The sequence below is a fragment of the Saccostrea echinata genome, unplaced genomic scaffold (assembly GCF_033153115.1).
Source record: "Saccostrea echinata isolate AGI-Se365-2 ecotype Australia unplaced genomic scaffold, CSIRO_AGI_Sech_v1 ptg000006l, whole genome shotgun sequence".
Classification (NCBI taxonomy): Eukaryota; Metazoa; Mollusca; class Bivalvia; order Ostreida; family Ostreidae; genus Saccostrea; species Saccostrea echinata.
In genome coordinates this window covers 14,700,692-14,723,757 of record NW_026889755.1, presented here as the reverse complement: position 1 = coordinate 14,723,757, position 23,066 = coordinate 14,700,692, and the positions used below count along the sequence as shown (strand labels likewise).

At 33.1% G+C, this 23,066-nt stretch overlaps 1 protein-coding gene across 1 annotated transcript in view; it reads right to left on the bottom strand.

The window, feature by feature from the left end:
• Positions 1-22,058, bottom strand: part of LOC133180424 (uncharacterized) — a 42,761-nt gene extending 20,703 nt beyond the window's left edge. The window contains exons 1-3 of the mRNA XM_061314954.1: positions 21,926-22,058; positions 20,995-21,672; positions 393-476 (exon numbers count right to left, since the gene is read on the bottom strand). Coding sequence (XP_061170938.1) covers positions 393-476; positions 20,995-21,672; positions 21,926-22,058 — 895 coding nt within the window. The remainder of the gene's footprint in view (positions 1-392; positions 477-20,994; positions 21,673-21,925) is intronic.
• Positions 22,059-23,066: the final 1,008 nt, after the last annotated feature.

Sequence of the window (23,066 nt, the reverse complement as noted above, 5' to 3'; positions counted from 1 at the left end):
AACAAATTAGGTTTAATGAGACACCTGTTCTTTCTGCAAAAGTGATATGCCGTGAATTCACAATCATTTTAAAAAGTCCATTAAATTCAGCTAGAGATAAGTACATTTTTCCCATGTAAACACAAAATGAAGTGAAAAATAAATAGGTCTTATAATTTATATTTGATACAAGAAAGTTGAGTTCATTGTAAAATATTAAGAATTTCAGATCAGGAAGTGGGTTAATAAATAACTCTAAATTTCACAGCTTACGAAACACATGCTTTTATTTACTTCATTATTGCCATCTGCTGTATTCTTTATTAGAAAGATTCGATCAGGTATACCTTTGAAACGAAAAAAAAATGTCATATTTCGATCTTTATATAGATGAAAGTCCAAAAGTAACTTACTTGGGCAATTTTCTTCATATTTTGGCACTTCCTCTGCTTTCCTCTGCAAACCTTTGTCGCAAGGATGCATGGAAATATCATGTTCTGTAAATTTATTACAATGTAATTTATCATGTGTTATACTTTTCACTTAAGTGTTTTGTACATGTAAATTTTATGATGTAAATTTTAAATTTTTAAATTTTACATTAAATAGACACTGTTCAAATCATTTTCGTTCGCCTTAAAATTGGAAGAGTCTGAATTTTCTTTAAACACAAATGAATTGTAGTAAGAAACCACATGTGATTTTGATCTGAACCAAATTTTCACACTTCTGAAAAAACCCACTATCTTTTGGATACATGTATGTTTCTTTATTAAACATCTAATAATGTTTTATATAAATCTGTTGATTTGTTGTTGCAGTTTGCTTTTAAATAGACTTTTATATCACTATTGAATAGGTATTATCACTGACTTTACACTGAGGCATTTGCAGAGATCCCAGTTCTATATAATCCTCACCAGATGTCGACTCTGAACTCGGTTTCTGAAATTCACTGGCTGATGTTTTTTCCATTCTTTTTAAATATGCAACGCATTAGAACCAGATCCTATTAAAAATATTTCAATAAAGTATTTAATTTTTTTAACCTAGGGTATCTGTTATTTTAAGCAGTGATTTATAGATTTGATAGCACGGCCTTCATTAACTTTTTTGAAGTCTAAGATTAAGACAGTTTTTACTTCAAGTAAAGGAGAAAGGCCTCAAACTGTCCAATCTGTGTTAGAAAGAACTAATCGAGGGCCGTAGGCCCGAGATTAGTTCTTTCTCTCACAGAATGGACAGTTTGAGGCCTTTCTCCTACTTAAAACATGATTTCCTTTGTTCTGAAAATTAAATAAAAAAAGTACAAAACTGGTATCAGATATGACAGGTAGCACACATACAATGACAAGTTCATTGTTTACAGAATGGACAGTCATAGGTAAGCTAGGGATGCAGAGCAATTTGTTAAATAACCATTGTGTTTGCAGATGCAAATAACAAAATGTCTTTGTCTTAAGATATGGACAATTACAGGCGGATTTTGGGAGATACTTGTATTTATTCAAGTATGCCATGCTTCTAAATCAGTTTACAGTTTGCGTTGTAAAGGCATGCATGTTTCCTGTTTTCCATACATGGAGAGAATATGTGACAAAATCAAAATCTAATAAACCAAAATATGCATAAAATTGGTGATATTTGGATCTGGAAACGGAAGAGTATGAGTAAAAGAAATATTAGCCAAACTTTGACCCAAAAGTGAACTTCTCCGATCGATACAGATAATCAAATTCGAATCAAACCTGGAAATGTTTATTTGAATTCTCTAATTTTTAGGATATATTAACTGCAGCAGTGTAGTGGTGAGATGCAAACTGTGTTCTGAATATTGGCTTAGCCATGGGCCAATCTTCGACCTGAAAATGTATTTCAAATCAAATCTGGAAATGTTACATTTTAAATTATTTTCTACGGAAATATTAATTGCAGCAGTGTAGTGTTCATGGTGCAAACTGTTTTCAGGGTGGAGGATTTAACATTAGACGTATTTCTATCTTAAAATGAATTCTCAAGGGAATGATTTTTCCGAAAAGTCAAATGTGATTTTGTGTCATTTGAATTCAAGTTTTGTGAAAATTGAGTTTTGGGTATTGAAATAATGTGCATTATTTATGGATTTAAAAGGGTAAAATCAAGTGGATCCTTTACAGACATTGTTTTCTAGATTAACTTAGATCTCCGCGCTCTTTCTGTTATTTACACGTGAATTAAAGATTATTTAATGTATTTGTTTTTGCTTACCTTTTGAACACATTCCAAAGTTTACCTTTAACTCTCCATTCTGTTTGTTTTAACTGTCCATTCTTTTTTAAAAACTGTCCATTCTTAAAAAGAATGGAAATTTACAGGTAACTTAATGGATTGTTTGAGGAGTTAGCTCAACATTAAGCTATAGAATGGACAACACAAACAAAAGGTTTACGTCACAATCATGTTTTAAAATATTTGAATAGTGGCTTTTAAATTCAAACATTCCGTTTAAATTTTCAATACAATAGTAAAAGAAGACTTGCGGAATATAAAACACAATGTATAAATTTATATTTTCTCTCTATCCCCCCTCTCTATTTGCATACAATTACCGGTAACTTATTTGTACAGTGAATCAAACAAACGAACAATACAGCCTGTCTGATATACATGTATCACGGTGTGATTTTTGATAAAAACAATTTTAATGACATGTTTTAACTGACTTCGAAATATACTTTTAATTATCTGTATTTACTTAAAACAACATAAAAGACTAATTATGCTTATTACCATGTAACTCAAAATGTGTCAATTTAGTCGATTTACTCAACATGTCATGAGTTATTCTATCTAAGCCATCTGTCACTCATGCTCAGAATTGTGCTAATTGTCATTTTTATATTTTATTATTTATATGTTACATGCAACATTGTTAATCAGTCAAGTCCTAGGCTTCGGATTGTTCGGGTGCAGTTTTTGGATTTCCAGAATTCGCCCTACCGACCTAAGTTATGATAAAATGCTATTTCATCGTTAGCATATTTATGTTTCATTGTTGCCGGTGAAAGTTTTTACACTTATTTTCCCCGGTGATACATGTATAAAGGTAATAATACATATTGAAATCGCACATGAAGGCAAATGATCCATTTAAATGTAACGCACTATTTTTAACCTAGATGTGTTATCTTTAGTCTTTAATAGTCTTTAATAGCGCCCATGATTGAAATGTAACAGACTCAGTGTATAAACTTTGTTTCTAATTTTTTGAATTTAAATAATTAGATTCTTCAAAATATATATCACAAGTTAATAAAATGCAACATAAGTAAAACGACTAAGGCCATTTTCTTTTGTTGTTAGTATCGTTAGTAGTCAAATAAAGGAAAGCAGATGGGCGTGTTTGGCGTGTGATCTGCAGGAAGCATGTGTACGAAACATTTATAGTATAAATGTCCACGATTTGGTCGGCTGATCACAGCTGGACAGGCTTTACAAAGTTACGCACATAGGAAAATGCTATATTTAGTTTGAAATAACATATCAAATTCAAATATTTAGGTCTGCTTATCTTATTAACCAAACTTAAACATAGTAATGCTTCACATAAATAATAAACACCTACAAGATAATAAGGATACAGCTAAATGCAATTACAAGTACATGTGTATATTAAAGTATTAGTAGGTTGGAAGAATTGCTTTCGCTCTCGATGCAACAGAACCAGAATTTATCCATTTTAAAATAAATCAGTACAAAAAAAAAATAATTGAAATCATCGTTTGAAACTATTGTTTCACCTGGAACTGACTGTTCAATAAATTATGTCCTCGGTGTTCAGATAAAAACAAGAAAAAAAAACACCGGTCAATTTTTTTTTGAATGATTTCCATCAAAATACACTCCTTTAACCGAAACACGTCTTTAACCTTTTTATCCAATTCCTAAATACATTTTTATACTCAGTTTGGGGTTTCATATACTGATATATGGCAGATCCTATGGAATTCCTAGAGTTGAATTATATATCCTGAAAAATGTTTTTTAACTTTAGAAGAAGAAAAAAAAATCACTGGGCGGGAGATCTGGCGAATAATTTAAGGTGGGTGTGGCAAAACAATAACCTTCTCTTTCTTCAAAAACTCCTTTTTACTATACGTGTTGTGTGTGCTGAAGCATTGTCGTGAAGATTGATGTAAAGGATGCCCGACTCTGGTCTCTTCCTCATACACCTTTTCAACTTTTTTTTTAAAACTTCTTCTTTGTAGACTCGTCCAGTAATCGAACGACCATTCCTAACAGGAATCTGAGCCACAAGACCACTACTATTGAAGAAAATGCAAGTAACAATTTCTTTGCGCTTTGCTCTTTTCGTTAACCACATTTTATTGGTGTTCAGAGTAATGAATCCAGGTTTCATCACCTGCTAGAAGTTCTGACAAACGTCGATCATTACAGTAAATTGATTTTTTTTTTTAAATAATTGTTTTGATATTTATTGTTGTTGTTTTTGTTCATTTGTCAAAATGTGTGGTATCCATCTCGCGCTAAGCTTTTTTCAGTATCAATTGCCTCTTCAAAACAGTGTGAACTGTCCCCAAAGATATGCCTACTAACTTAGCTATGTGACTAACAGTCAATCAACCATCATTAGTTACAAGGTTTTTAGCTACTATTGCATTTGTTGTTCTTGTTCTTGGTCGACCAGGCTGGGATTCATCTTTGATCCCCATTTTACAATTTTTTTTTTAATTCTGAAATCCACCTGCTTATATGGCTATATGACAAACATTGGTTCCCGTAAACTTCACACATTTCGGTCAATATTTCTCTTACAGTTTTACAGCAGCTTTCCTGAAGCCTCTACTTCAGTCTTGTTTACTGATTCTTTACCAGTCATTTTCATGCTGTGTCTCAAATTAAAATTATGTGATAAAACAAATGGTCACGTAAACAGTTATCAGTTGATTAAAGATCTAATCATGCGAGAAAGCATACGAACATCTGACTTTTATTTTTTATTGCAAATAGTTCAGGACATAATTTATTGACCAATCCTCATATTATTGTTTAGTTGGACTTTTTAATTTGACTATACTGTTCGTTATCTTCATATTTCATTCATGCTGCTTGTCTCCTAGAAGCTCAGGAGTAAAAATAAGATAGCTAAATAGAACAACTTAACCTCAACCTTGTGTACTTTGGTCTGATCCCCACTAGACTCTAAAAATGCAGAGGACTAGTCGCTCATTATAATCGAGCAGAAATTTGCCTGCTGGATTCCTATGAAAAAAAAAGAAGATTTTCAAAGATATAACGTACTTTGCCTGACCCTAAGGCCTGCATGAACCATGGGCCATGAATTTTACAAATTTAACTGGTAAAGAGTTGAGTCAGCAACATGTTTGTGAGTGAAAAAAAAGATGTTCAGTGGTGAAATGTATTTTCTTTACTAGCATATGAACACCTTAACCGCAAATTGGAGTCTGAACAGATATTTATTTAACAAGTTTGGTAGAGGCTGATTTTTAATTATACTCACCAAAAAGTTTGCCTGCTAAATGCACATGAGTAGAGATAGATATATGTCCAACTAAGCATTACCATGGGACCTGAACCATGGCCGTAGGGGTATGAATTTTGGGCATAGTTTGGGTACCCATTATAAACATGCAATCAGCCTTAAAGGTTAATTCACATCGCGTCTAGAATGGATTGAATTCACACTACATTTCTGAAATTAACTTAAAGCAAAATCGATTGTGTGAACAAATTTTCACCACCCTAAAACTTTTAACATGTATTTGAACCTGTCATTTTTTTTTAACTTTAAACTGTAGGAAAGATGAATATGGTTATTTGAAATTTACACTGAAAGTGTTTCTTACAATTGAATTAACAAATGCGCCATGCAAAATTTTAAAAACATTTGTAGGAAAATTACTTTCCAGTCGAAAACGAAACTAGACATTAAAAATATAGTTACAATGTACAACTTGCTACAAAACAGAATATAAATATATATATATATTAATAAACTTTCAATATTACCTGACATCTGCAATAAATATCCCAATCTTTTGTTAACTTCCAAAGCCAAAATATAAACAAATGCTAAAAATAGAGACTTTCCTGTGCGACGAGGAAATATCACGTGTCATGGATCAAGCCAATAAAAAATCTTACATAATAGCACAAGTGACATTTCGCGGAAATTTTGAGTTAGTTATATACAAAAATTGAGAGTAATCAATGTAACTGTAATAAATTTCATTTGCAGTCTGGTAAAAAAAGAACTCGTATTCAAGTTTGATCTGTACTAAACTTAAATTCATTATTTAGCAATATGACACGTTTTAAACCATGAATTTTTTTTAAAAGGAGTATTATAAATTAATTGTTTTTCATACGTCTAAGAGAGTGAATTCCTTTATTTGTTTTTCGTAAGTCTATCTAGAAAGTCAATTCAAAACCAGAAGTCTCTGACAATGTTCAACCAGTTTATACTTATAATAAAGAAAGAGAAAGGAGCACCTGCTTCGAAGATCATGAAACAGTACATTGTTTTAAAATTCATATATTTTTATTATAGAAAAAATGTTTCCCTTTCATGCCATTAATTATAATATTGTGTTAGTTTATAACAATTACTAATTTCTGTATGACATAAATTTTGACATAAGTCTCGGACTTCTTCATGATCCTAGACTTGAAACGAAGTAGCCATGACAACACCAATAAAGAAAATAATGAATATTGATTTAGTTAACTTTAAATAATTCAGACCAATAACAACAGGAGGAGCATTGTTTTGAAAGAATTGATTCCAAAATCTGTTTTTTTTAATGTAATCATTGCAAATGTGTTCATCTAAGTCAAAACCAAATAAAATCAATTATGTATCTTAATTACTGTGGTCTACTCGTGTACTAAGTCCTATTAAAATCGAACTATATGTCTATATGATCAATATTTTTACTGAAAAAAGAGAAGCGGCATTTTCATAGATTTTTTTTATGTTAAAAGTTCTTGTTCCGATTGATATGGTAAAAAAAAAAATCTGGTTGTTCGTGAAAAATAATTCTCCCTAGAAAGTTTCCACTTTGAAATCGTAAAATTATATTTTCAAGAGTCAGTTTCTTTTAAAAGATTTTAAAAAGTAATTCTTATGCAACTGTTTTGTAAAACACATTTTGATTGGCCAATGCACTGGTGTTTGAGGCAGTAAAACGATCATTAAGGTCAAGATCTAGTAAATGACTTTAGACTAACTTTTTGGTGCTAGATCCATTATGACGTCATAATCAATTTTAACTTTCTTTTCCCGTACTTTACGGTTCTAATAGAATTATCTAGAAAATAAAGTATTTTCATGGAATTCAATTTGAAATCATGTGAAAAGTAATACCGATACCTATATTCAATTTGATATTATTTTAAAGAAGAGGCCAAGAAGATACAAATTATCGTTTTCCGAGAGACTGTAGGCAATCTGGATACATTTCCTTTGTCTGTTATGTAAAAAACTCCCATATTCATGACTGGTTTTTCTTTATTTTTCATTAAAAATGTCAGTTTAAAATATGATTTTTCGTCTTGTTCATCTACAAATTATGCCCCGAAACACCTTATTTGACTAAGCTAAAGTTATAAAGCATTAAGGAATTTATTTCCCAAATTTGAGAAATCTGTAGGCACCTTTCATTTACTAGATCTTGACCTTAAGGTCAAGATCTAGTAAATGACTTCAGACTACTTTTTTGGTGCTAGATCCATTATGACGTCATAATCAATTTCAACTTTCTTTTTCCCGTACTTTACGGCTCTAATAGATTTATGTAGAAAATAAAGTATCTTCATGGAATTCAATTTGAAATCATGTGAAAAGTAATCCTGATACCTATATTCAATTTAATATCATTTTAAAGAAGAAGCCAAGAACATACAAATTGCCGTTTTCTGAGAGACTGAAGGCATTCTGGATACATTTCCTTTGATAAGGAAAAAACTCCTGTAGGCTATTCAAGACTGGTTTTCTTAATTTTTCATCGAAAATAACAGTTTAAAATATGATTTTTCGTCTTGTTTATCTACAAATTATGCCCCGAAACACCGTATTTGATCAAGCTAAAGTTATAAAGCATCATTAAAGGAATTGATTTCTCAAATTTGAGAAATCTGTGGGCATCTTTCATTTACTAGATCTTGACCTTAACGAGACTGAAAGTTTTTGATTGTGACGCCACAAAAGAGCGACGCAAAAACACACAATGCTCCGTGACGTATTTCTTTTTTACAAAACTGAACAAAATAAGACGTAAACATTAAACAAAATGCATAACGTTATATTGCATTAGAATGGGAATAAGTATCTTCTAATTTGGTATTTGCGACCGTTAATGCTGATTTAACGGTCGCAAATACCAAATTAGAAGATACTTATTCCCTAATTTTTTGTTGCGTCACACAGATTAGAGAGAATGCAAGGATTGCGCAGGTGCAGTGGATTTGTAAAGAATTCAACGAACACATGGTAGTCCAAAATCTCAATCTCACTATGAGTTATATATTTATATGTACATGTATTTATATAGGAAAGCATACAAAGGGAATATCTGCAGGAATCGTCAGGGCTGAACTGCAATTCAGAACATGATACAAATTAGGTCAAACGGTGATTTCACGTGTTTTTTCTTACCTCAGGTTTTACTAGGCTTTTCATGTGGTCTCACAGATTTTTAAAATATCCAACGCGTGTTTATTTTGTAGGAAAGCCGGATAGGCAAATATCTTACGAAGTAAAAAACCTAGATGTGTCGTTAACGCCACGAATGCCCCCGCAAGCAGCCAAAATTTCAAATGCAATATTTATTTTTAAATTTGTATTCAAACTTGATCCGTATTTTCTGATAAAATACCTGCATATGCAATTTCAACCTTTTACCTACATCCCTACAAAAGTTAGAGAGAAGAAACTGAGAATTTCTTCTTTTTTAAGTTCAAGAGGAATAACTCAGTCAAAAATCATTAGACCACGACCAAATTCAAATTTGAACTATATTTTCACAGGGGCATATATATATACACTTTTTGTATATATAGTGATGACGTAAAATCAAGCAAAGTATGTTACTGGCCCCTGTGTATATTTTCTGGTAAAATACCTTCACATGCAATTCCAACCTTATAAATACATCCCTATAAAAGTTAGAAGGCGGAAAGTAAAAATTTCTTATTTTGTTCTAAGTTCAAGAGGGATAACTTTGTCAAAAATCATCGGGCCATGACCAAATGCAAACTTGAACTGTATTTCTGGTAAAATACCTGCACATGCAATTTCAACCTTATACATTTTAGGCGTCGGGGGGGGGGGGGGCTTGGCCCTCCCCCACTTTTTTTTGCCAAGATAGACATAATATAGGCATTAGACATTAGGGCGTAAGTTCCCCCCACACTTTTAACAAGCACATTGCAGTGTAATCAAAGAAAGGTAAATGGTGGCGTTTAAAAAAAATGGTTGTAACACCCCCCCCCCCCCCCCCTCGAAATAGGATTTTTAGGGTTGGACAATTTTCAATTTTCCTTTTTTTTTTGCTTGTCAAGTTTTTTTTCCAGGTTTAGTTTGATATTTTTCTCTTTCAATTAGCCCCCCCTCCCCCCCCCCCCCACCAACTATCGATTTGCTTCCGACACCTTTGTACATGTGTACACATCCCTACAAATGTTAGACAGCGGAAACTTTTTTTTCTAAGTTCAAGAGGGATAACTGTGAAAAATCATCGGACCATGACCAAATTCGAACTTGACCTGCGTATTTCTGTGACGTATGGATCCATATGTCTAATCTGAGTTGAATGTAAGCAACTTTTGTAGAGTTATAAATGAACGGAAAGTGAATGATGTAGGGAATGACGGAACAGGGTAACCTTATATGCCCCGGTCATTCCATGGCAGGGGCATAAAAATCGTAATAACGAGTTAACTAAAGAGATACTTTCTCGTAGTAACGAGATAATTAATTCTCTTTAACGAGTCAGTTATCTTGTTTAAAAAATTGTTATCTCGAGTAAGTTATCGCATTATAAATAGTAAGTTATCTCGTTATAAAAGTTAGTTATTTCGACATTATAACTATCTCGTTATAATGAGATTTTTTTCCCCTTTAAATTACTAGAAAATTCAACACCAATATAGGAATGAAATTGTCAGTATTTATTTGAATTGAAATTAATGATTATCTGCAATATTTAACATGAAGTCAATTAATGGTTGAAAATATATTTTGCGCAAGGATTTAATTATGATGGAGTCTTATAATCTGTCTTGCTATCCATAATCATATTTTTATAAGTAAATTAAAGCAAATCTAAGGCGAACACTTTAACACACCACTGTGTTGAAAAAAGAAGATATTTGTCTTCGATCTTTTCAATAAAGAACATTAATCAAATCCACATGACAACAAACAAAATTTTTTTTTAATTCTTTATTATGCACACTAAAAATGAAATATGTATACAGAATAACGAACAGTAAGCAATCTCAAAAGTCCATTTACACAATCAAAATTATGAGCAGAGCAAAACAAATTTAATCGATTCGACTTCGTTTATTTCCAATACTGGTATTCTTTACTTGAAGATATAACTCTTAAGATATCTAATGAGAAAGTACTCGTTATATTAAAAGAATTGATTCGCTTTAATAAGATAACTAACTCATTATAACCATGCAGTTACATTGTAACTAACTCGTTTTAACGAGATGTTATTCCGCTATAACGAGATAACTTATTTGTTATAACGAGATTGATTTTGATTTTGTTCCTGCGTAATAGATTAGTCAATAACAACAAGAGGCCCAAGGGCCTTAACGGTCACCTGAGTACAACAATTTAGAGGATCCATAAACTGATAAATGAAGCTTTGTTGCAACAAAGCAAGAAAAATAGTACGATTAAGATCAACAAAATAATTGTTCTAGTATCTATCTAACTGTCCCCCATTTATCACTATTACCATGCAAACTTTTAACAAAATGTCTATTACCTCTTACATTGACCTCACTTGGCCTTTGAAGAACATTTAAAAAGATAAGTTATTTTTGTTTCATTTTTAGCTCACCTGAGCTGAAAGCTCAAGTGAGCTTTTCTGATCATCCATTGTCCGTCCGTCCGTCCGTCTGTAAACTTTTCACATTTTCAACTTCTTCTCATGAACCACTGGGCCAATTTTAACCAAACTTAGTACAAAGTATCCTTGGGTGAAGGGGAGTTTAAATTGTTAAAATAAAGGGCCAAGTCCCCTTACAAGGGGAGATAATCAAGAAAAGACAAAAATAGGGTGGGGTCATTAAAAAATCTTCTCCTCAAGATCCACTGGGCCAGAAAAACTGAAACTTATGTGGAAGCATCCTGGGGTAGTGTAAATTCTAAATTGTTCAAATCAGGACCCCCGGGGGTAGGGCAGGGCCACAATAGGCAATCCAAGTTTGACATTGAAATATATAGGAAAAATCTTTAAAAATCTTCTTCTCTAGAACCACTGGGCCAGAAAAGCTGAAACTTATGTGGAAGCATCCTGGGGTAGTGTGGATTCTAAATTGTTCAAATCAGGACCCCCGGGGGTAGGGCAGGGCCACAATAGGCAATCCAAGTTTGACATTGAAATATATAGGAAAAATCTTTAAAAATCTTCTTCTCTAGAACCACTGGGCCAGAAAAGCTGAAACTTATGTGGAAGCATCCTGGGGTAGTGTGGATTCTAAATTGTTCAAATCAGGACCCCCGGGGGTAGGGCAGGGCCACAATAGGCAATCCAAGTTTGACATTGAAATATATAGAAAAAAACTTTAAAAATCTTCTTCTCAAGATCCAATGGGCCAGAAAAGCTCAAACTTATAAGGAAGCATCTTTGGATAGTGTGGATTCTAAATTGTTCAAATCAGGACCCCCGGGGGTAAGGCGGGGCCACAATAGGGAATCCGAGTTTTACACTGAAATATGTAAGAAAAATCTTCAAAAATCTTCTTCTCAAGAACAACTGGGCCAGAAAAGCTGAAACTTATATGGAAGCATCCTTGGGTAGTGTAGATTCTAAATTGTTCAAATCATGACCCCTGGGGTAGGGTGGGGCAACAATAGGTATTACAAGGAGGGAAATCTGGTAAAGAACAGCATGACTAAAGTTACTCAGGTGAGCGATGTGGCCCATGGGCCTCTTGTTATTCATGTACTATTTCCTACCTGATCATTTAGACTAAGAAAGTACTTTTTGTATTATATAATAAATGTTCTTGCATAATTCTATTAACCTTTCAAATACATTATCTACAGTGATTAATTATCAAAGATGAATGGCAAAGGGGATTAACTTCACTCAGTAGATTTTGTTTTTGTTTGTATATTGTTTAACGTCCCTCTCGAGAATTTTTCACTCATATGTAGACGCCAACATTCGCCGGTAGAGAGCTGCTAATTTTGTCCTATACTCAGCACTTACGGCCATTGAGCAGTGAAGGGTCTTTTTCGTGCCAGCACCTACTGCGACACGGGACCTCGGTTTATACGGTCTCATACGAAGGACCGGTCTCCACGTCCCACAGTGGGATTCGAACCCACGACGTAAGGATCAACTCCTTACTTCGCCATTCTAGAGCAGACGCTCTAACCACTGCGCCACGTGGGCGACTTCACTCAGTAGAATACAAATTAATAGAGCCCTGGCCAGGACCAGAACACTTGACTAAATGGTCCAGATGTTCGAAATTCTGGTAAAAATACCCTTGCAAACTGAAACTTTTTATTCTGTTTGCCTCCAGTATGCATTGGAGCAGAGAAGATCTTCAAAGAAATAATGCCTTTTCACTATTTAACACAGCTCTACCCTAACACCAGAACCAATGACCCAGGGTCATGAAATTTACAAATTTGGAAGAAGTACCCTCATCATCATAACTATGCAATTACATGTAATTGAAGATTTTCAAAGAATTCACCAATTTTCACTATATTATCAATAGAGCTCCCCCTCCCCCCATCACAGACACAACAGAACCCCTGGGACAAGTTTTAAAAATTTTGTGAAAGCATCCTTGCTCATCATAACTATACAATTGTTTCTTTGCTTTATAACCAGAGTATTTTGAAATAAATTATAACTGTTCACTATATAATCAATAGAGCCCCCCTTCACCAGAACCCCTGACCCTGGGGACATGAATTTCACAATTTTGGAAGAGGTAATCTTACTTATCATAACTATGCACTTCTTTTGTTTAAATAATACCCAGGAGCAGAGAAGAAACTTTCAAAGAATTGATGCATTTTCACTATATAATCAATAGAGCCCCGCCCTAAAACCAGAACCCCTGATCCTGGGGCCATGAAATTCAAAATTTCTGAAGAGGCACTCTTGCTTATCATAACTATGTGCTTAGTTTATTTAACACCCAGGAGCAGAGAAGAAGATTTTCAAAGAAATAGTGCATTTTCACTATATAATCAATAGAGCCCCGCCCTAACACCAGAACCACTGACCCAGGGGCCATGAAATTCACAATTTTGGAAGTGACAGTCTTGCTCAACATAACTATGTACTTAGTTTATTTAATACCCAGGAGCAGAGAAGAAGATTTTCAAAGAATAATGCATTTTCACTATATAATCAATAGAGTCCTGCACTAACACCAGAACCCCTGACCCAGGGGTCATGAAATTCACAATATTGGAAGAGGCAGTCTTGCTCAACATAACTATGTACTTAGTTAGTTTATTTAATACCCAGGAGCAGAGAAGAAGATTTTGAAAGAAATAATGCACTTTCACTATATGATCTATATAGCCCCACCCTAGCACCAGACCTCTGACCCTGGGGCTATGAATTTCACAATTTTGGTAGAGGGCTCAATGCTTAATAAAATCATGCCAACAGTTTGACTGCTTGATGTCCAGGAGTAGAGAAGAAGATTATTAAAGATTGCATTGATTTTGGTGGTTTTAGCCCCACCCCCCAGGGGGGCAGGGACCATGAAATTCATAATTTTTGTCCCCCTTCACCCATAGATGCTATATGTCAAAATTGGTTGAAATTGATTGAACAGTTTCAGAGAAGAAGCTGAAAATGTTTAAATGTTAACGCACTACGCACGACGGACGTCGCACGACGACGGACAAAAACGGATAGCAATACGTCACCTGAGTGACTCAGGTAACCTAAAGAGGCCTTAACGGTCACAAGAGTATAATACGACACTGTAAAAGATCCACTGAAGTAAAAAATAAAATAAACTGAAAGATAGCCCAAAAGCAAGAAATACAATGTATAATAATAAGGGATCAACAACATAATTAGTCTAGTAGACCCAACAAATGAATTGAACATACTTGAGTTTATACTATCTAAGGATGCTTGGCGAATGTATATTTATATGTCTTTTCATGGTCAAACTCTTTTTAAAAAAAACTATTTTAAATTTTATCAATATATTTCTATGCACATCTTCTATTAGATTCCCTATTATTGACTCCTATATATGAATGAATATTTACATCCAATAAGGAAACTTTCACACAATTTTTGTCCTTATTAACGCAGATTCTTCATCAGAATATCTTTTAAAAAGATCCAACCTATTATTTTTTAATTTTGTTTTGTTTTAATTTTTTGTTTGTTTGTTTTTTTTTTTTTTAATTTTTTTTAATTAGTATTAAATCAAATACCTCTCTGTGAAAGAGAGCGTAGCTCTTCACTTGAACAAATTGAATTCCAAGGATGCTTTGACGCAAGGTTAGATGAAATATGATCCACTAGTTGAAAATATGAAAAGTTAACAGATGATCGACATGGCACACAGGATGATCAGAAGAGCTCATTTGACCCTTTAGCTCAAGAGAGCTTACTAGGAAATGACTTATTAGATGAAATAATAACAAAAATTATTAAATTATAAACGTATCTCACAATGGTTACTTATAGTGAATATTTTTTTTACACCAGCATGCAATCATCCTCAAGAAACTTTATAAACAAATCACCATCCCCTACATGTAATATGTGAATCCCCTTAACAAAGCCTTTGATTGCTAGAAATTACTTAATTCATTAAGTCTCCAGTAAAAGAAAAAGTGAAAAAGAAAAAGGTTCATGATGGAAACACATATATACAGACATACATGTACACTAGACAAATTTCATCACAGTCTAAAGCTCAGTAGCTTTTAGGGCCGGTACACATGGCTTGCCTTATAAGTCTAAAACCTTACGTTTTGCAAACCGTAAGGCTCTCATGTCCACACGCTAAAGCAAGATATACAAGATTATAAACAACATTTTCATAAATTCCACGTGTTTTTGCAGCCATAAACAGAGCATTCATTCATTAAAATAGAACAGATTATTAGGATTTTGTAATAATTTTACCGACAAGTACATTCCTAAAAAAGAGGTGGGGGGTTAGAAGAAGCAGTTGTGGACACTTTCACTATCTTGTTCGAGAGTACTTTGTATTCACTTTAATCTACCCACGTGTATGGTTTGATAAAAATAGATTGACATTTGGGTGAATGGTTTTTTTATTGGTTGAGAAGAAAATGTCAGCTAAGTCTTGTATTAAGAAACAGAGCAGTGCTCTATTCGTAAGTCAGACATATAAGGTTCGAAAAAACGTATTAAAGGTGTACACACAGTAAGGCTAGAACTTAAGTTCCAAGACGTGTAAGGCAAGCCTTACCGTGTGTACCGGCCCTTACAGACCTGGTGAGCATATAAAAGAATAATTTCAATATACATATGTCGTTGGCATGCGTGAATCACAGAGTTAAGCACAAAAAATAGTGCGTTTGTTTTAATTCATCATAATTCAAATCAAATGCCTGTGATAATGTTTGGCCTTTAAGGTAGATATTTACTAAGTACATCTAGAACTATTAGTTTAATTAATATGAATATCATGTTTTTTTTCTTCACGCGAGCCCATTATATAGGACAACTCTGCATAGGAGATTGATGCTTTATGTTCATCAATTGTCCTAAATTGTTTCAGAATTTTACCAATCAACATAATCAGATACGACAGATGCCATGGATAAAATAAGGTATAATATATTGCCAAATATTTAAGATTTAGCAAAAGAGCTATTCAAAATATGGTTTGCAACTATTTATGTTGTATGCAAGTACATGTCATTATGTAGTAAATTCGAGTAGCATGATAACATCTACATATTGACTGATGATCGAGTGATATGTAAGCAATACTTAACATTTACATTTCAAAATATTTCCCTTACATATCACTAAGCAATGCGTATCTATCAATGTATAAATACAGGTTCATCTGATGATGACAAATCCATTCTTAAGCCATAAACGGTCAACTTTATTTTAAAGAAGATGGGTGAACATGATGAGCGAAAAGCCTACATGTATAGTGTGACAAACATGAAGGTGAAAAAATTAAATTTCAATGATATCAAAATTTTCCTTGATATTTCATCTAACATTAAAATATACTTTATGCAAAATCTCTACAATTGGCAAAAATCTCACACAGATTGAAATTATTTGCCTATGAAATAGTATACACACACTAAATAGGGCAAAAAGAGTCATTTTCTCATACTAGAACACTATTTTTCGATATGAGTGGATCTTCGCTCCATTTTTTTGAAAGTTAATCCTAAAAGATTGCATAAAAATGTACATTTTTGGTCACCAAAAATATGGAGCAAAAACCCACTATACCTTAAAAATATACTTTTATGACATAACATTCGCATCTTTATGAGAAATACTTGAAGTCCATTAAGTCAAGGGTCATATCACAAACATGATTTAAATGTCCCTATTCATCAGGAATTGCGTAGTCTATTGGTTAGCATGCTAGTTTCGAAAGAAAATGATACTCAGAATTTTTATTGCTAGGGTTCCAACCCCACGAATACTTACATTATTTTTCAATAAAAAAAATAATAAAATTTGCCGAGAAAAATTTCCTCAGAAAAGTTTTGTTTATCATAATTTCATAAATTTCAATACTGAGAACTTTACTCTAAATACTAAATTCACAAACTGAACATGATTTTTATATATCTGAAGCTATAGACTTTCTGCACGCTATGTTCTGCCCATCTCCTTTATACTGTTGAGGTTTATAGATTAAAAAATAAATCATGAGTTTTACATTATAATCAACTAGAAATTGTCCATAGGACATGAATGCCCGCCGAGGGCATACTAGTAATGCAACCTGAAAATTTGAACTAAGTGTATGAAATTGGATGAGAATATCTTAAACAGTTTCTTTAAAATTGAAATCTAAAAGGTTGGATATGGATGATAAATTCTAACCAAATAATGTAAAAGTGCATAAGCTTACATAAATATATCTTAAATGGTTTCTCTAAAACTAAGCAAAATGCAAATTTAATAAAAGTGAGGTCAAGATCAAGGTCAAACATTTTTGATGCAGTTGAAAAGTTCTCACAAATACGTATCAGCATATTAAGTTTTATAAAAAAAATTTTGAATGGTTTACTTAAATCTCAGCTAATCACTAATTTTAAAATAAATCAAGTTAAGGTGAAAGGAAAGGCCAATGTCAAAAAATGTTGATGCAGTTGAAAAGCTTACATCAGTATAAATTAGCATATGAAGTTTGATAAAAATATTATGAATGGTTTCTTTAAAACTGAGTTAAACACAAATTGATAAAAGTAAGGTCAATGTCAAAATGCAAATGATGCAGTTGAATTGCTTACATCAGTATGTATCAGCATATGAAGTTTGACACTAATTTAAGAAAAGTTAGGTCAAGGTCAAAGGAAAGGTCAGGGTCAAAAAATGTTGAAGCAGTTGAATAGCTCTCATCAGTATGTATCAGCATATGAAGTTTGATAACACAATCCTGAATGGTTTCTTTGAAAACTGAGCTAAACACTAATTTTAGAAAAGTGAGGTCAAGGTCAAAGAAAAGGTCAAGGACAAAAAATGTTGATTCAGTTGAACAGCTCTCATCAGTATGTATCAGCATATGAAGTTTGATAAAAGAATATCTTTAATGGTTTCTTTAAAACTGAGCTAAACACTAATTTAAGAAAAGTGAGGTCAAAGGAAAGGTCAAGGTTAAAAAATGTTGATGCAGTTGCATAGCTCTCATCATTATGTATTAACATATGACGATTGATTACACTATCTTGAATGATTTCTTTAAAACTGAACTAAACACTAATTTAGGAAAAGTGAGGACAAAGTCAAAAGAGAGGTCAAGGTCAAAAAATATTGATGCAGTTGCACAGCTCTCATCAAAGTTTCAATATAACAATAACCAGAACTTGTATAAAAAAAAAGAAATTGGTTTCGTTTTTAAATATAACTATCTCCCCAAATTTTGGTAATCTACAGTAATCAAAAGCATTTGGTAATTTATAAAAAATCAGAACAAAAATATTTGTATGCTAAATATTTTACTTTTAATTATAGAAATATAATTAAATTCCGGTTGTAACGTGCCAATTGATTGATTAAAAATATTAGTTTCAATTGTATTGTAAAACCTGTTTTGCCTAAGTCACAATATAACTGACATTAAAAACGTAAAAATCCGCTTGACATTACATTTAAACTTTCAACAATTTTAAGTCTGATTTCCAATGGGAAAATTTTTAACTACCGGTACATGTTAAAAAAATAAAATTATAAGGAATTAAAATTTACACAAGATATACTTGTATAACTTTCACAGTTTATAAAACATATACTGTCCCAACCCAGGCTATACAGTACAACTTGGCTAGTTATAAAAATTCCTTAAATATACAAAGTAACTATGACACATTGAGTAAATATAAATACTTGTAAAATGTTCTAAATAATGAATGATATCAAATATCTGTTGTGCACTCATATAGTAAATGCAGTTTATATTCAAATGATTTAAACGTATGTTTCTCCCATAACATGGTAATTATCTATATAATTGTGAAATAATGAAGAAATCTCTCCAATGTCATTCGAATCTTTGCTAATGAAGTGAACTTCACGCAGACCATCAGTTTTTCCCTTGGAACTTTCTTTCAAAAAAGACATAATGCTTTGAAACCAAATAGAGATAACTTTTCCTTTAGGGGCTCCTTTGTTTCCTAAATGTAATAGAAATAAAAAAGAAAAAAAGAAAAATAGTTAACCCAATGAAAACAGTCACAATGCTCATCCGACACAATCAACATTTTTTCAACAAAAAGTTCATGGAACATGAGGAAGTTGCTCATCTGAGTTACAAATAAATATATAAATAAATTTCACCACCTTTCTTTCAGCCATCAACTTTTAACGTTATATATATATATATATATATATATATATATATATATATATATATATATATATATATATATATATATATATATATATGAATGTATCTCCTGTTGTTGTGTATTGACAAAGATACTGAAAAATATTGATTGTATACCTTATCAATTCAATGCATTTCAAGAAAAAATGTAATACATGATTGTATAAAACTACCTAACCAGCAATCTTTGATCTGAAAATTAAGCTCATTTGAGCGTTCAGCTCCGGTACCTTAAAAACAGATAATTGAGCATTGAGCAAAAACGGTACTTCAGTAATGCTGATATATACTGAAAAGGAAAGAATCGCAGGGTAAACTTCAGATATGAATTAATGCTATTTTCCGCTATTTTTCGAACGTATTTTCCAGTATCGGTATGGAACGATTAAACCCATCTTTAATCAACAAGTTACAAAAATCTCATTTGATTTTGACTGATAATTCATGAGTTATTGAAATAAATATGACGGCACCCCCAAAAAGTGAAAATAAAAATTCTCATTATCTTCCTCGTGCATCTGTCACAGACTTTATGGAGTTTATCAGTACATTTATCTATTCAGCTCTTCCGACAGGGCAGCCCTTGGTTGGTCGAGAGTGGCTGGGGCATTCCAATGCCTTCAAACTCAAACCCTACCGTCCAGTTAGTCTTAAGATTTTCGATTGGAGAAAAAGATGGAATTTACGAAGGCCAGTTAATTTGGTAAATGTGATTGTTTGCGAGAAAGTCTTGACAAACTCTGGCTGCATTTTCCCGGGATGAACATGCTGAAAAATTAGGGATATGAGGAATACGTGCGCGAGTGAGAGTAACACCGACGTATAGTTGAGGAGCTCAAGAACCGAAGTAAAGCAATCGGTTTCTTTCAGTTTTAGGGTGAATGTAACGACTATGATTGCCTACTGTATTAAAATCGCTTTCAATGTTAATGCGATTACACAGGTGGCAGGATGAAAAGCCCTATCTTGATGTGGCGTTGTTACCATTCGATTTCCTCTCTGACAACGAATAAAATGTTCCATGGTGGAAAAACTAATAACAAACTACAACATGCTGTTGCCTTTTTCTTCTCTAAGGCAATTCAATTACTTGACCAATGGAACTTCTGTCAGCCGAACCAAGATTGCAAGAAATTCATATTGGACTGTAAACATGGAAAAAAAAATGTGTATACTTCCAGTACATCAAGTGGTGCTATAAAATATATTAACAATCTTGTCATAATCAATTTGAACGGGTCTTTGGCTTTTTACCATTTTCCCTACGTGACGTCATACATTTCACCGTTGAGTAATTTTGAACATCGATTTTAGTACACAGTAACCAAGATATATCTCTGATCAATTTTCGTAATTTTCGGCCACGCAGTCAAACACATTTCACAAATTATGTTACACTGCATTTTTTCCTTTTCAGTATATATCAATTTTTTTTCTATATATACTATATGTTACCATTTTCCCTACGTGACGTCATACATTTCACCGTTGAGTAATTTTGAACACCGATTTTAGTACACAGTAACCAAGATATATGTCTGATCAATTTTCATAATTTTCGGCCACGCATGCGCAGTCATTTCACAAATTATGCTACACTGCATTTTTTCCCCTTTCAGTATATATCAAAGATAAGGCTGTTAATTATCATCAGTGGCAAAAACATACACAATTATATAAATTTACCTGTTCCAAGCAAAGGCAATGCCAGTTTCTGTATTCCACTTTCTTCTGCTGTACAGAGCAATTTCTTAATGCAGGCCCCTATGCTCTCTAAAACGTCTCCATCATTTGCATTCTGCTTTGTAAGGGAGTGTGTGACCACATATAAAATATATTTTTGATCATTGCATTGAACTGAAAATACATCTTCCATGTTTATTCTGCCTTTCTGTATAGATTTTATGTGACTTCCTAATTCTCGCCACTTCTTTAGAATTCCCTGTGCTATATGTCCATTGCTTTTAAAAGCAATATCCTGGCCACAACAGATACCATCCACTTTTCCATTTAGGATATCTCCTTTATAAAGCACAACTTTGAAGTGTTTTTTCAAATGGAATTGATCAACAAGAAATTTGTCAGAACTTTCCAGCTTCAATTTGTCAAGCCTTGGCTTAAATGGCAATGGTCTCTCTGGTGTACGTCTACCCTCTGCTCCCTGGACTTTTTGTGGTAACGATCCCCCAGATTTGCCATCAATTATTTTTTGAAAAGCCTGTACAATCAAATTCACCACAGCTTCGTTTGAATCCACAAAGTGGACTTCTTCCAGAAATTTTCTTTTCCCTGTTGCCTTGCTGAAATCAGTGACTGTCTTTGCATATATCTCAGCACATAGCTGTTTATCAGCAGATCTTTGCCCTACATATAACCAAAAACATGAGTTTTCAACATGTAATATTCTTACATACTAGAAACTATTCAAATTAATGATAATACTGTATTTCTATTTTAAGTGTTAACCAAGAATTAACTCTTCTTAATCATCTTCTCTTGTATGCAAGAGTCTTGATTTAATTGCATGGCTCGTGACGATACATTTTTTCGTTCTCTACGTATTGTCGCTGGCAACAATATGTGCCTACCCTAACAGCATATTATCGTCCATCAGTACACATTGTCACAGGCGACAATGAGTACAGACGAGCCTTTTTTCCTCCTGCAGAATGGACCACATAATGTGCAGTCACACATCGGCACATATTGTCAGCTGGGACAAGATGTACTGTGAACATTTGTACTTTCATGTTGCTAATATATTGTTTTGAAGAAAGAGAGACTGACACACACACACCCTCCCACACAGACATAGAGGGACAGGGTGTATGGCATATATCTATGATGTATAGTCAGAAAATTGTTTCCAGTATCGATGTACCAGAATTTTGGATTTTTCTGATAAATAGGGTTGGATACCGGTAAGGATGAAACGGTACGATACCATACCGGTATTTTTGAAACAATACGGTACTATACCTTGACGAATGAGAATGAGGGTTCATTTCATAACAAATGTATGCTTTCAGCAAATCATCACCAACCTTTCAATGTTATAACCTAGAATGAGCTTATAAACTATGTTTATATTTCAACCTTTTAATAAATGATTAACAAAACAAAAAAATTGAATCTCAAACAAATTAATTTGAATAGATACATAATCACAAGTATACACAACTTCTGTGGTTACTAGGACCCATCTTGTTTGGTCGCACTAAACAAAGAAACGTTAGAAAATGGATAGAGATACACATCACATTTTTGCGGCATTTTGCCTTTTTAACTTACATTTTATTTTATCAGTTTTATTAATTAAATTAAAACATGATTAATTTGAATGTATTTAATTATTTCATAAACAACAAGAGGCCCATGGGCCACATCGCTCACCTGAGCACATTGGCTAGGCAAAAGCACAATCAGTTCAGTATCGAAAAGACCGGGGGGGGGGGGGGGGAGGGGGGGGGCTTGAATTTTAAACTACCTGATGATGCTTCCATGTCAATATAACAAATGGCTTTGTTGTACTTGAGAAGATTTTTTTTAAAAAAATTCCCATATATTCCTTTGTAAAAATTTGATCCCTCATTGTGGCTCCTCCCTATCCCAGGGGTCATCATTTGAACAAACTTGAATCTACACTACCTGATGATGCTTCCATATCAATATGACTAAACATAGCTTTTCTGTTCTTGAGTAGAAATATTTTTTCTATATGTTCTTATGTAAAACTTTCCATCCCCCATTGGGCGCCA